The sequence below is a fragment of the Artibeus jamaicensis genome, unplaced genomic scaffold (assembly GCF_021234435.1).
Source record: "Artibeus jamaicensis isolate MK-2021 breed Jamaican fruit bat unplaced genomic scaffold, CSHL_Jam_final contig_447, whole genome shotgun sequence".
NCBI classification, from domain to species: Eukaryota; Metazoa; Chordata; class Mammalia; order Chiroptera; family Phyllostomidae; genus Artibeus; species Artibeus jamaicensis.
The window spans coordinates 1,790,976-1,806,215 of NW_026521834.1; the positions used below are offsets into that span (position 1 = coordinate 1,790,976).

Sequence of the window (15,240 nt, forward strand, 5' to 3'; positions counted from 1 at the left end):
TTAATCTAGTGTTCGTTCTTTATGATTTTTTTAAAGTTTTTTTTATTGATTATGCCATTATAGTTGTTCTATCCCCCCTTCATTCCCCTCCACCCTGCACACCCCTGCCCCCACCATTTCCCCCTTTAGTTTATGACCATGTGTCTAAAGTTCTTTAGATTCTATATTTCCCATACTATTTTTGCCCCCCCATCTATTTTCTACCTATCATCTATGCTACTTATTTTCTGTACCTTCTCCCCCCTTCTCCTCCTCCCACTCCCCTGTTGCTAACCCTCCATGAGATCTTCATTTCTATGTTTCCGCTCCTGATCTAGCTGTCCTTTTAGTTTGCTTTTGTTTTAGGTGTGGTTCTTAATAACTGTGAGTTTGCTGTCCTTTCACTGTTCATCATTTTTATTTTCTTTTTCTTAGGTAAGTCCCTTTAACCTTTCACATAATAAGGGCTTGGTGATGATGAACTCCTTCAATTTGATCTTATCTGAGAAGCACTTTATCTGCCCTTCCATTCTAAATGAAAGCTTTGCTGGATAGAGCAATCTTGGTTGTAGGTCTTTGGTGTTCATGACTTGGAATACTTCTTTCCAGCCCCTTCTTGCCTGTAAGGTCTCTTTTGAGAAATCAGCTGACAGTCTGATGAGAACTCCTTTGTAGGTGACTGTCCCCTTATCTCTTGCTGCTTCTAGGATTCTCTCCTTCATTTTAATCTTGGCTAATGTAATGATGATGTGCCTTGGTGTGTTCCTTCTTGGGTCCAACTTCTTTGGGACTCTCTGAGCTTCCTGGATTTCCTGGAAGTCTATTTCCTTTGCCAGATTGGGGAAATTCTCCTTTATTATTTGTTCAAATAAGTTTTCCACTGGTGGCTGTTCCTTTCCCCCTTCTGGTACCCCTATAATTTGGATGTTGGAGCGTTTAAAGATGTCCTGGAGGTTCCTAAGCCTCTCCTCATTTTTTTGAATTCTTGTTTCTTCATATTTTTCTGTCTGGCCATTTTTTCCTTTCTTCTGGTTCACTCCCTTGATCTGAGTCCTAGTTTTCTTTTCATCACTATTGGTTTCCTGTACAATTCCCTTCATTTCAGTTAGTTTTGCCTTCACATGTTCCTCTAATTTGTGACTAAAATCAACCAGTTCTGTGAGCATCCTGATCACCAGTGTTTTGATGAACTGTGCATCTGAAAGTTTTGCTATTTCTTCCTCGCTTAGAGTTATGGGTTCTGGGGCTTTGAGATTTTCTCGAGCCATTTTTGGTCTGTTCGCACCCGTTAAGTATGAGGAGCAGAGCCTTAGGTGTTCACCAGGGCGGGGCCACCCAGGTCGCTGGGCTGTGATGCTGTATGTGGGGGCGGGGTCAGAGCCGGGAAATAGGGGCCCCCTCTGCTGCTTCTCACAGCTGGGGCCTGCTGGGTCCCATCTCACGGTCCATTCCCTCGCTGGTCTATCTGCGCACAAATGCAAGACCGCGTTCAACCCGCCACCCTCACTGGGTCCGCCAGTCACTCACTGGGTCTGCCCGTTGCAACCCCATGCCTGGGATTCACACGCCTGAGTCCATCTGACCTAGTTTTCCTGTGCAACCCCGCTCTGCCAGCTGCTGGCTTCACCCCTCTTACCAGTCAGGCTGAAGAATTTGTTGTTATCGGACTTCCGAAAAGTTCAATTTGCTGTGTTGAACTTCCGAAAAGTTCAACACAGTTCTGGCTGTGTTTTCTGTTGCTAATATTTTGTTGTCTCTAAACTTGGTTGTGTGAGAAAGCACGGCATTTCCACCTATGCCTCCATCTTTACAGAGGGGGAAAGGGAGGGAGAAAAAGGGAGAGAAACATCAATGTTTCCAAATGAAGGTGACCTTTCGCCTTGTGGGATGACACCCAACCAACTTTGTGGCTCAGTGGACTGAGCGCTGGCCTGCAAACCAAAGGGTCACTGGTTCAGTTCCCAGTCAGGGCACGTGCCTGAGTGTGGACCAGGTCAGGTCCCTAATGGGAGGTGCAGAAGAGGCAATCACACATTAATATTTCTCTCCCTCTCTTTCTCCCTCTGACTAAAATAAATAAATAAAACCTTTTCTAGAAAAGAAAAAAAAATCTGGAGAGGAAGAAAATTTTTTTACCCAAGAATTTTTAAGAGTGCCAGTACACTTTTGCATATTTAAGAAGTTTGTGAGCCCTGGCTGGTGTAGCTCAGTGGATTGAGCGCGGGCCTGCGAACCACACGATCGCGGTTCGATTCCCAGTCAGGGCACATGCCTGGGTTGCAGGCCGGTTCCCTGCAGGCCAGTTCCCAGCAGGGGACGCACAAAAGGCAACCATACATTGATGTTTCTCTCCCTCTCTCCTTCCCCCCCTTCCCCTCTAAAGATAAATAAATAATAAAATATTTTTTTAAAAAAAAGAAGTTTGTGGAATAACAAATCAGTTACCATCAAGGCACAAAGATAATGACCCAGGTGAAATGAAGGTCCTGTTTTTAAGCTAGATTTACTCTCATTCTGTATCGTGGATTGCCTCCTGGCTAGTTCACTGCAAAAGTCAAGAACCCCTTCACCTTTTTTTTTTTTAATATTATTTTATTTAGTTATTTTTCAAGTACATTTTTTTTAATCTATTTCTCCCATCCCACCGTACCCCCCGCCCGGTCTCCCCCCTCCCTCCCATTCCCCCCCCCCCCCCAGTCCTCATCTCTGTGTCTTTCATACTTGTTCCTCAAAATCCCTCCCCCTTTTTCCCCTTAAGTTCCCTTCCCTCTCCCCTCTGGTCGCTGCCCACTTGTTCTCTATTTCAGTGTCTTTGTTTTTATTCTGTTTGCTTGTTTGTTTTATTCTTTAGCTTCCTGTCAAAGGTGAGATCATATGGTATTTGTCCTTCAATGCCTGGCCTATTTCACTCAGCATAATGCTTTCCAGTTCCATCCATGTTGTTGCAAAAGGTAGTAGCTCCTTCTTTCTCTCTGCTGCATAGAATTCCATGGTGTATATGTACCACAATTTTTGGATCCATTCATTTACTGATGGGCACCTAGGTTGCTTCCAACTCTTGGCTATTGTAAATTGTGCTGCTATGAACATTGTGGTGCATAGGTTCTTTGAAATTGATGTTTTAGGATTCTTGGGGTATAATCCTAGCAGTGGAATTGCTGGGTCAAAAGGCAGGTCAATTTTTATTTTTCTGAGAAAATTCCATACTGTTTTCCATAATGGTTGTACCAGTCTGCAATCCCACCAACAGTGAACTAAGGTCCCCTTTTCCCCACACCCTCTCCAACATTTGTTGTTTGTTGCTTTGTCTATTATAGCCATCCTGACTGGTGTAAAGTGGTATCTCATTGTGGTTTTAATTTGCATCTCTCTGATAGCTAACGATATTGAGCACCTCTTCATGTGTCTCTGGATATTCTGTATGTCCTCTTTAGAGAAGTGTCTGTTCAAGTCCTTTTCCCATTTTTTAATTGGGTTCGATGTCTTCCTAGAGTGGAGTCGTGTAAGTTCTTTGTATATTTTGGAGATTAAACCTTTGTCTGAGGTATCATTGGCAAATATGTTTTCCCATACAGTTGGTTGTCTTTTTAATTTAATACTGTTTTCTTTAGCCATGCAGAAGCTTTTTATTTTGATGAGATCCCATTTGTTTATTCTTTCCTTTATATTCCTTGCTCTAGGGCACATATCCGTAAAAATGTTGCTGCGTGGAATAGCTGAGATTTTCTTGCCAATGTTCTCCTCTAGGACTTTAATGGTGTCATGGCTTATATATAAGTCTTTTATCCACCTTGAATTTATTTTGGTGTATGGTGTAAGTTGGTGCTCAAGTTTCATTTTTTTGCACATAGCTGTCCAGTTCTCCCAACACCATTTGCTGAAGAGGCTATCTTTACTCCATTTTATGTTACTGCCCCCTTTGTCGAATATTAATTGACTGTAGAGGGTTGGGTTGATTTCTGGGTTCTCTGTTCTGTTCCATTGGTCTATGTGCCTGTTTTTATGCCAGTACCAGGCTGTTTTGATTACCGTGGCTTTGTAATACAGTTTGATATCAGGTATTGTGATCCCTCAAAACTCAATGAAAAAGTAGAACAGCTGAATAGACCAATAACAGCAAAAGAAATTGAAGCAGTAATCAAAAAACTCCCATCACACAAAAGCCCTGGACCAGATGGATTCACAGGAGAATTCTACAAAGCATTTAAGGAAGAGCTAACCCCCATTCTTCACAGACTATTCCAAAAAATCCAAAAGGATGGAAAACTCCCTAACTCCTTTTATGAAGCCAGCATCACCCTAATTCCAAAACCAGATAGAGATACAACAAAGAAAGAAAACTTCAGGCCAATATCGCTGATGAACATAGACGCTAAAATCCTCAACAAAATATTAGCAAATCGCATCCAACAATATATCCAAAAGATTATACATCATGACCAAGTGGGATTCATCCCAGGGATGCAAGGATGGTTCAACATTCGCAAAACAGTAAATGTAATTCATCACATAAACAAAAGCAAAGACAAAAACCACATGATCATATCAATAGACACAGAAAAAGCTTTCGATAAGGTACAACACCCATTTATGATAAAAACACTCAGCAAAATGGGAATAGAGGGAACATTCCTCAATATAATAAAGGCCATTTATGAGAGACCTACAGCCAATATCATACTCAATGGACAAAAACTAAAAGCTTTTCCACTAAGATCAGGAACAAGACAAGGATGTCCACTTTCACCACTTCTATTCAATATAGTATTAGAAGTTTTGGCCACAGCGATCAGGCAGGAAAAGGAAATAAAAGGCATACGAATAGGAAAGGAGGAAACAAAATTGTCACTGTTTGCAGATGACATGATAGTGTATATGGAAAATCCTATAGACTCTACCCAAAAACTGCTCAAACTAATTAATGAATTTGGCAAAACAGCAGGATACAAAGTCAATATCCAGAAATCAAAGGCATTTTTGTATACAAACAATGAATCAGCAGAAGCAGAAATCAAGGAAAAAATCCCATTCGATATAGCAAAAAGAAAAATAAAATATCTGGGAATAAACCTAACCAAAGAGGTAAAAGACCTGTATGTAGAAAACTACACAGCAATGAAGAAAGAAATCAGGGAAGACACAAACAAATGGAAACATATACCGTGTTCATGGATTGGAAGAATTAACATCATCAAAATGTCCATACTACCCAAAGCAATATACAGATTCAATGCAATACCTATTAAAGTACCAATGGCGTATTTCACAGACATAGAACAAACACTTCAAAAATTTATATGGAATCATAAACGAGCCCGAATAGCAGCTGCTCTTTTGAGAAAGAAGAACAAAGTAGGAGGGATCACAATACCCTTCATCTTTTAATTTCTCCTCTGATAATCTCCTTTTTAATTATGAGGTTTATCATCTCCTATGGATGTATCCTTGTCTTCAGCTATGCTTGTTTTACACGTTTGTGGTGGGAAATTGAATTTATGAGACTATGTGGTAGAAAACTATTTTGCCAGATTATGTTTATGGTTGGAAATTGAGTTTACAGTGTATACTACATTTGGATAATCTTGCCCAAGACCTCATTAACTTTGTTACTTCACCAGCATATAAATAGCTTTACTTTTATGTGTGTCTCAGAAGTTAATTTGGTGATTCTGAAAATTCACTTGTAAAGTACAATGTGAAACATGTTCATTTGACATAGATGACGTTTTGAGTACTTATATGTGCCAAGTGATAACATGAATCATCTTATTTGGTCTTCACAGCAACCCTGTTATTATTCCCATTTTACAGATGAGGAGACTGAGGCTCAAAGATGTTGAAAGACATGCCCAATGATACAGTGATAGCTGTCAGTGGAGCGAGGATTCAAGCAGCTTGACCTTGAGTTCTGCATTCTTAAGCACCATGCTATACTGAACTGCTTCCCCAAATGCAGAGGTACGTAATTAAAGGCTTGGTCCTGCTGATTTCATTTTGATGAGATGTAACTATAAAATAATGACAAAAACATCCCACCACACACACACAGGATTTATAAAACAACAAAATGAGGGCTGTCCCCAGAAAGGCATTGCCCAAGACCTAGTCTACTTTGTTGCTGTCCTTCAGACTTTTGGAATTTTCTTTGAGAAATACCTTCAAAGCCAGTTTAGGAAGGACACATGGATTGAACACCTGCTGAGCTCCAGATGCTTTATGTATATTATCTAATGTAATTCTGTCAGCCCTATGACATATTTTTATCCTCAGGTTATAGATGAGGAAATTGAATGGCAGAGAGAAGGCAAGTAAGTTTTCTAAGATAATACAGCTATTAAATGGTAGAGCTGGTGATGGTTGATAATGAATTGGCAATACTCCTGGGTGGAAGATGCTGCTACTTGTCCCTCAGAATCCATTCTCCTTTCTTCCTTTAATAACAAAATCCCTGAGATTTATCTGGCCACATGTAAACACTGGCTGTGCATCTAAACATTACATTTTCCAGTCTCCCATACAGCCACTAACCATCCGCATGTGATTAAACTTTGACCAGTGAGATTTGAGCAGATATGATACATGTAATGGGTAGGTCATATCCTTTAAAAAATGTTTTCTTCCACTTACTCTTTTCTTCTTAGTGGCTGGAAGGAAGGTATTATGCAGAGATGGAGCAGCCATTTAGACCATGAGATGTAAATCCCAGGTTGAGGATGGCAGAGCATCCTGCCTGGCTCCTCAAGTTCTACAGAGCCACTGTGTAGGCCTTGGACTGCTTATATGAGACAAGAATAAAGTTCTCTTTGGAAAAAGACACTGTTCTATCGGCTTTTGTTAAAGTTGGTGAACCTGTATCCTGATCAAGACATATCGAATGCCTGACAAGATCATATATTCCATTTACATAAGGAAGATTAACAGCTGTGACCCCAGCATTGGGAACCACTCTGCCTGGTTTCAGGAGTTGTAACTGACTCCCATGGCTAAGGCTGAGTGAGCGACCTCCAGAATGCGAACCATGGGTAGACAAAGCTTGTCTCTGGTAGCAAACGCTGCCTTTGTTCCCACCCCCTCCACCCCCGCTCCCAATGCATGGTCGGTTAGTCAATGACAGGTAAGACCCCTCAGAGGGGGGGCAACCTAAGCCAGACATGATCACTTGGGAGGCCATCATGGAAGGACTTGGGGGGCTGCAACAAAGAAGGAGTGATGGACCCTAGCCCCCCAGCTATTCTGACATAGCCCAAGTCCCTATGTCCTCTGGGAGAAGCGCTTCCTGGCTCTAATCCACTTAAACCTGAAAACCTGTGATGGGGGAGGCAGTGCAGCCTCTTGCCAGCTAGAGCAGGACCTGGGGTGATCAGGAGGCATAAGAAAGAATTCCTAAAAGTCCTGTGAAGCCTGCTTTGCTAAGAGTGCATTCATGCATATGATAAGGGTCCGAGCAGAAAATGAGCATGTCTCCCAAAGTTTCTGCAGCCCCCTTTCCTAATAAACAATGACTTAGACTAAGCCCTCAGATTTCTTTGAAATGTTATCTGCTGTTTGATCCTTGCCACCTATATTCCTATGCATTACAACCCAATAAAAGCTGTTGAGGAAGGGGCTCTTGGCCTTTCTCCTCTGAGAGATTGGCCACCTCTCCTCCCCAAGAAGATCATGTCTCGGTAGTGTTACTTTCATCCGTGGTGGACAGGGGGACTGCTGGCAAAGTTGCCCCCACACCCAGCACCTACTTCTGTGCCCGGCACATAGTAGGTCCTCTACAAATATTTTAATGAATACTCAAAATCTCATTGTGAAGTAGTTCACAGTACAGTAGAAGCCTCTTATATGACATAGTCAGGGGTGGATTATCTTATTTCAATCTAAAACAAAAAAATACACGTGCTTGCCACCTGTGAAAGTGTGGCCAGGCTCTCTTTGAGAACAGAGCCAATGGTTATATTTCTCCATTTTCTTCCATAAACCTCATCAGTTATGTATCACTTACACCTTGCAGTTTGCTTCCTTAAGATGGAACAAAAAATAAATGGCATGCTTAAAGCAATCTCAGTGCAAAATTCATCTAGATTTTTTATTTCCTCCCAATCTGTAATAGTCTTCTTGCTCACATTAATTCAACAACAATTGTTTTTTAATGAAAGATTTTATTTATTTATTTTTAGAGAGAGGGGAAGGGAGAGAAAAATAGAAGGAGAGAAACAGCAATGTGTGATTGGTTGCCTCTTGCATGTCCCCAACAAGGGACCTTTTGGTTTGCAGGCCAGCACTCAGTCCACTGAACCACACCAGCCAGAGCTCAATAACAGTTTTTAGTGTCTCACCTTAGTCAAGTCTTCTAAGGATTCAACTTTGTTTTCACACTCTTGGCTCATCAATTTATGTAATATTTAATTAAATTACAAATTATAATAGCACACACAACCAGCATAAACATAATTGGTATCAAGCATAACCAACTCTTGGTAAACAATGGCTTAGCTGGGGGAGTGGGACTGCCCAGCATTATGGAAGAAGGAACTCACTACCTAGCTTAGAATCATGGCTTCTCCACTAGCTAGTTGTGTGATCTGAGAAGACTAGCTATGTAGCTTCTGTGCTCTCTTTTTCTCATTTGTGAAATGGGATCAAAGGAGAAAATACTTGTGAAACACTTAGAACATGGGTGGTATGTGCTAAGGATCAATAAAGCTTACTTAATATTGTCATTGCGGCTGCTGGCAGCAGTTGTCCTACAGGCCACAGGCTGCAGGGGCCTGCACCCAGCCTCTGCTATTTTACATGGAGAAAGTGGGGTGCACAGGTTGGGTAAGATGTACCTTCTATAGTAGTATAATCCCATGTTACAAATGAGAAAATGGAGGTCTGAAGAGAGTCATTGACTCCAAAGCCTCTTGACCAAGAAGTTTTTTAGAACTGGAAAGGGCCTTAGTGATCATGAGGTTTGTATCCAGAAAGAAAGGGCAAGATTCACCATCCATTTTCCTTTTCCCTTTTATCTATTGAGTCCAAAAATCTCAGGAAGAAGCAAACAGCCTCAGTGCTGAGACCACAAAGGCCTTTTCCAGCCTGCTCAGGAGCCTGCTTGCTGACTGCATTGTATTCCATGTCAGTACAGTGCTGCGCAACCAGGAAGAGGCTTCGTCCCAGAAACTCCTCAGGTGTGTATGTGGAGGCACTGCTGAGGCCAGCAGAGTGGGAATCACATGATTGTGCAGAAGCCAGATGCAGTGGGTCTCCTCTGTGGGTCCCTGCTGGGGGTTTCCCTAGGCTGTTTTAGTGACCTGAAGGAGCAGGGCAGAGCTTGCCAGTGGGAATGGCTGTGGAAAGAGAACAGGTAGCCTGCATTGGCTCTGGCTTCTGTCAGCCTCTCTGGACCTTACTTCTGCCAGTGGGCTACAGAGCAGTAGGGAGTAGACTTAAGCCGCATATCTCCCCATTTAGTGGGACTCTCCTTTTTTCTGAGGTCTACAGTTGGGCCACACAGGAGATAGGGGATTTGCTAGGCCTTCTGAGCTGAGTAAAGGCTGTTCGGGTTGTTGCTAAAGGGCAGAGACAAAGAGGCTCAGAGCACTGGGTATTCCCAAGCACCAGACGACATCTTCCCCAACTTCAACAGTGATCACCTTCCATTAAAATCTCCAAAGTCACATTCTTTCCTACTTTCTTTATCCATTTTTCAGGCCTCCTTCCCTCCCCAAGGACACACCTACTGGCTTGGGGACCATGGGTACCAGAATGTCAGGGTACTCCATTCTGGATGACAGGAAGCTTGGTCTCCAAATAGGGGATGGGTACTAGGTCCAGGACTTGGATGGAGAGGAACAGACATATTCATCACAGGCCTCTCTGAACCAAGAACCATCATGGTGGAAAAGAGAACACTTTGGGAGAACAAGAAGGGTGGGTGTCAGGGAATGTGTTGGTCATTATACATGAAGGGGAGTCAAAAACTATGCCCTGTATGGGACAGGTGATTGACAACCCTGGGTCATCTAGGGCTAACCATGGAAATGATTTAGCAGTGCCTGAAAGGAAGCACTCTGAAAAGAAAATATCAGTGAATTCAAGTCAACAAACAGCAAGGAACTCTGCGCCCGAGTTGGAAGCCTTTGAGGGAAGAAACAAGCTAGAGTAAGAAAAGCACCGGGTACCTAGCACCTAGTGGCCTTCCAACAAACCCTGGTGCTCTAAGATGAAGTTCTAGATTTAGGGAAGCTGTAGAAGCAAGGGAGAAAAGGTGATTCCAGAAAGGGTTCGGGAACAATGGGCCAGCGTCTTGAAAGAGGAGCAGAAATGGGGAGAGGGCTGGTTTAGGGTGTCAGACCTGAGGTAGGGAAGCAGGGCAGTGAGGGAAATGAGGGGCATGGCGAGAGCGCTGCCCTCAGCCGGGACAGCCTCCATGTACTCACGGTCCAGTCCCTGCGCAAGCCAACCCAGTCACAGGGAACTTTCACAAAGCCCTCTTCCTCTTTCTTTTCATGGCCCTCCTCTAATTCTTAGTCTTCCCACCCACTCAAAGATCTATAGGGGCAGGAACCAAGGAGCAGAGTGGCACCTAGCCAGTTCCCTTCCTCCCTGGGGCACCTACGAGGTCCCAGCCCTCCACCTTCCCCCACACTGCTGCAATACCTCCTAATATCCTCGGAGGTCATATCCATCCCAGAAGCTCCGCTCTACCCCACCCCACTCACCTGTGCTTCACTTCTGCTGGGCCCCTTGACACCCTGGCTGGAGTCCCTGCTGGGCCGACTCCACCTGGAGCCTGAGGCCTCCCTGGAGCTGAGGTCTAGAAATGAAAGGGAATCAGTTTGAGAAAAATGGCTGTGGATGTGCACATGAGTATATGCTCCTCCAGACACAGGGCCCCAGAGACAAAGAAGTGTTAGAGAGAATGGGGCTGTGCCACGTGTCTGAGAATGAAATTTCAAGGTGAGGCCCTTTGCTCTGGCAAGGCCCCACTAGTAACTATCACATCAGAGCTCAGGCTTGTGGACCATCAGACATGGCCAAAGCCTGACCACCACTCCCTCCCACTTAGGGCCTCCAGCTGCAAAGTCACAGAAAGTTGGTAGACAACTTTAGATGGAACCCAGGTCCTCTGACTCCCAATCCAGTCCTCTTTCTGTATCAGCCTAATTTAACTTTTGCTTGCAAATTATAAATAGAGTGTCCTGGTCTTTAAAATAAGAGAAGACATAAAGTATATTAAATAAATATAATAAATACTAAAGTAAATTTCAATTCCTGAGATGGGAGGCTTCCTGAGGGTATCTCAGAGGGTGAGGAAGGAGACAATTGGAGAGACATCAATCTGTTGAGAGAGGCTGGGAGGCAGAGGGAGGGGGAGGAGGAGCAGGAGGAGAGGAGCACGGTGGAGACCCAAAGAGAAACGGCCCCAGAGAATCAGAGATGGGAGAAAGGGACTTCCCTGGAGCACTGCCTGTATTGTGTAGGCCTTTGGGGAACTACAGCCAAGGACTGAAAATCCACTTCTTGATGTGGCTCAGGGTTCATTTGTTTGTTTGTTTGTTTGTTTATAGAGAGGAATGGGGAGAAACATCTATTTTTGTTGTTGTTGGTTCATTTATTTATATACTCATTGGTTGATTCTTGTATGTGATCTGACTGGGATTGAACCCACGACCTTGGTGTAGTGACACAATGCTCTAACCAACTAAGCAATCTGGGCAGGATACTCAGGGTCCTTATTTGCACCCCTTGGCCTTCACTCACTGAGCTAGTTAACAGTCAGCCAAGGCCCTGGCAAAGCCCTGGCGTTGGACACGTGCTACAAGCCCCTGCCCCCATACCACCCCCAGGTGTCCTTGGGAAAATGATACCTGTACCATATGCTGGTCCAGGGGCAGATGAACACGGGAGAGCAGTGAGGCGCAGCATCCCTGAGAACATCAGCTCTGCTTACCTCTCCCCTCTCCCTTCTCCAGGTGACCTTTCCCTATCCACAGCTCCTTGTCTCAGGTGTCATCTCACCAGGGTATGAGTTGGGTCCAGCCCACCCTGGGCCAAAAGGGTCTTCATGGCATCTGCCAGCTTGGCCACCAGCCGCTCTCGCACAGAGTCTGACTCCTTCTGGGAAGAGGGAGGAAAATGGCATGATATGGAAGGCATGGGCTTGTGATTCTCTGGGAATTGGGGGGGAAAATGGGAAAGGAGGGAGGGAAGGGGGCTTTGTCTTCTTTCTCTTTTGCCCCACCCCAATGCCTTTGCCAGGGTCCTGTCCAGAATTGTGTGTAGAGACAAACTCTTTCAATAGTGTCCCAGGACCTAGCATACAATGTACCTAGTGCATGTTTGGTGAGTGAATGAATGGTGCAAAGAAGACAAGATATGAGGCAGGAATGTTAGCCAGAGAATGCTCCCTGGGAGGTTAGCAGGAACAGTTAGATTCTGGGATGGAGGGTCTCACCTGACACCGGGCCAGTGCTTCCTTGTAGTACTTCAAGGCCTGATCATGCTGCCCCAGTCTGGCTGCAGCAGCCCCCAGACCCTCGCAGGCCTGCCACTGTCCTTTCATGTCTCCTGGGGAAGAGATCCTGAGAGGTCCTTACATGGCTCCTACTCCACTAACCCTCCCCTGCAGAGGTACTTCCCACCCCAACACCCTCCCCATCGGCCTCCTCACTAGTCCCAAGGAATCTCAGCCATTGCTCCACACCCCCCCCCCGGAAGCCTCTGCTAACCTCCTCGCCCTCACCAGTGTCCTGGGCAGCCTGCAGTGCATGTAGGTAGCTGTCTCTGGCCGCCTTGTCGTCCCCCAGTTGGCTCAGCGCAAATGCCAGGCTGCCAAAGCTCCGCCCTTGCTCCCATCGCTGCCCCACAGAACCTGATGACAGAGCCCACCCAATTCTAAGAGAAGGCCTTGGCCACTGGGGCATCAGGACCCCATCCCTGAACAACCAAGGGAGGCTTTGCAGGAGTCCCAGTGCTCAGCCGCAGCACACCTTCAGATGTACCACAGAGGCCCAGACTTTCAATATCCATAACCAGTTTCTCCTTGGTCCTGAGTTTTGGCCTGAATGCCTCCTCCTGGCTACTATGAGCCATGCAACAGCCCTGTGAGGCAGGCAGTACAAGGTATTAATAGCCCTTTCTTCTGCCCATGCTGCCTTCCCAGCCCTAGGCCTCAGCCTTTAGGCCCACAATACTCTATCTTTTCTGGCTATCCCATCTCCTGTATCCCCAGCACTTCATACCCCCAGGTTCTGGGCTTCCCAATCCTATAACTAGTCCTAAAGGTCCATCTACTCTTCAGCCTTTCGGCTTCTCCTGGAACCCCCTCTAAGTCCCTTAGTCTCAATCCCATTCCCCAGCCCTTGGTACTCACCATGCAGGACAGCAGCCTTCTGGTGAAACTCCCGGGCTTCCTGATAGTTGCCAAGGGCATTGTGGGCCATTCCAAGGTTTCTCAGAACTGTGGCCTTCTCCCCTAGTCCCTGGCATAAGGGCAGGGCCTGCAGGAAGGCCTCTGCTGCTAGCGGAAACAGCTGGAGCTGGGAGTAGCCCAGGCCTAGGTCATTATAGAGTTGCCCTAGAGGGCAAGACCAGGGTCACTGGTAGCCAGGTCAGATGCCGCCGAGGCTATACTGGTGTAGCTCTCCCATTCTTACAGGGTCCCCCCAATTCCCTTCCCCATCCCTCAGAAATACCTCTGCTTCCATCCCACCTCTCAGGGTATCACTAGATCTGAATCTCCCCAGATCCCACACATCTCGACCAAAGGCCTCACCCAGCAGTCCCCGCTCAGTACTCATCTCAGCAAGTCTCCGACTCTCCTCCAGCACCTGCACCACTTCACACACTCCGTGCTGCCCGCTCTTCAGCATACACACCGCTGCAGCTCCCAGTGCCAGGGCTGCAGCCTGGGGCTGTCCTGCGTGGGCATAGCTCCGGCCTGCTTCCTGCAGGCAATGAGCTGCTAGTTCGGGCTGTCCCAGAGCCTGGTAGCAGGCTCCCATTTTTGCCTGGACTTGCCCCTGGTCACCTAGTGGCAGGAAGTGTCCCAGGGCCCTGTGGTACCACGCCAAAGCTCGAGGCAGGTTGCCCAGGGCGTGGTAGGCCAAAGCCACATTGAAACACTGATCACCATGGCACCTGCCCTGTGCCTTCTCTTCAGGTTGGGCTCCTAGGAGCAGCCCGAGGCCTCTGGCTGGGTCCCCGGTCTCCACATAGGCAGCACCCAGGTTGAAGGCACAGGCCCGAAGAATAGGGGTATCCCTTTTTTGTGAGACCCTGGAGGCCAGGAGGAAGGCCCTCTGGAAGCTGGTCAAGGCCTCCTGGTTCCGGCCAGCCAGGAGGGCCCCGTGGCCTGTCCTGGTGAGGGCCTGGACGCTGGTCTCTAGCTGTTGCCACTTTCTTTTCTTCTTTTTCTTCTTGGAGCTTGAGGTCTCAGGGTCAGGTTCTTGCAGGGTATCCTCGGGGTTGGTGGAAGACATAGTACTGACAATGGAATCACAGGTTCAATATGTCACCCTTCCCCTCCTCCAAAGCAGAACCCCCTCGGGGCAGCCACTTTCAACCTCTTTCATCTCCTGGCACAGATAAACCAATTACTAAAATTCTGTGGCACAGCAAAAAAATGTTTTATATTTTTTGCCTATCTAACAAAAAATAGGTATAATTTTGATTCATTCACACCACATAGCTATTATTGTATTGTCTGCTGTTATTTTTTAAGATTTTATTTATTTAAATATTTTATCTATCCATTTTCAGAAAGAGGGGAAAGGAGGGAGAAAGAGAGGGAGAGAAACATCAGTGTGTGGTTGCCTCTCACGTGCCCCCCACAGGGAACCCTGCTGGCAACCCAGGCATGTGCCCAGACCGTGAATCGAACCATGGACCCTTTGGTTCGTAGGCCAGCATTCACTCAATCCATTGAGCTATACCAGCCAGGGCTGCTGTTATTTTTTTATTTGACAATCTAGGGAAAAGAGGTCAGTGCCCCTTACTAGTTACCCAATGCATGTTTTAAAAATTCTCGCAACATACCAGAGTGCCACAGCACATCGGTTGAAAATCGCTGCTCTAGGGCAATTTAGTTCTACCCCTTACCTTGGTGTGAACCTCAGGGTTTCAGGTTCACACCACTTTGCCGTCCCACTTTGCTTTCATCTATCTATCCCACTGGGCACCAAATCAACTAATTCTAATATCCTGACTAATTCTTAGTCCTCCTTCAACACTCAGTTCAAGTAATAGCTTCCTTTGGAAAGTCCTCTACTCTCTCCCCTGACT

The 15,240-nt window shown here is 45.8% G+C and overlaps 1 protein-coding gene across 1 annotated transcript; it reads right to left on the reverse strand.

Moving 5' to 3' along the window:
• Positions 1–10,481: 10,481 nt before the first annotated feature.
• On the reverse strand, positions 10,482–14,438 carry TTC24 (tetratricopeptide repeat domain 24). The gene is made up of 7 exons (XM_037132604.2): positions 13,733–14,438; positions 13,331–13,534; positions 12,701–12,829; positions 12,413–12,525; positions 11,977–12,075; positions 10,677–10,771; positions 10,482–10,506 (listed from the first exon to the last, which is right to left on the reverse strand). Exons 1-7 carry the CDS (start codon positions 14,436–14,438, stop codon positions 10,482–10,484), a joined length of 1,371 nt encoding a protein of 456 aa, XP_036988499.2.
• Positions 14,439–15,240: the final 802 nt, after the last annotated feature.

What these genes read in the sequence shown, in the direction of transcription:
- TTC24 (XM_037132604.2), bottom strand. Translation starts at nt 14,438, where the DNA reads ATGTCTTCCACCAACCCCGAGGATACCCTGCAAGAACCTGACCCTGAG. An exon ending in TACTGAGCGGGGACTGCTGG is followed by an intron (nt 13,535 to 13,732) that starts GTGAGGCCTTTG and finishes CTTGCCCTCTAG; the next exon opens with GGCAACTCTATAATGACCTA. An exon ending in GAAGGCTGCTGTCCTGCATG is followed by an intron (nt 12,830 to 13,330) that starts GTGAGTACCAAG and finishes CTCTGTCATCAG; the next exon opens with GTTCTGTGGGGCAGCGATGG.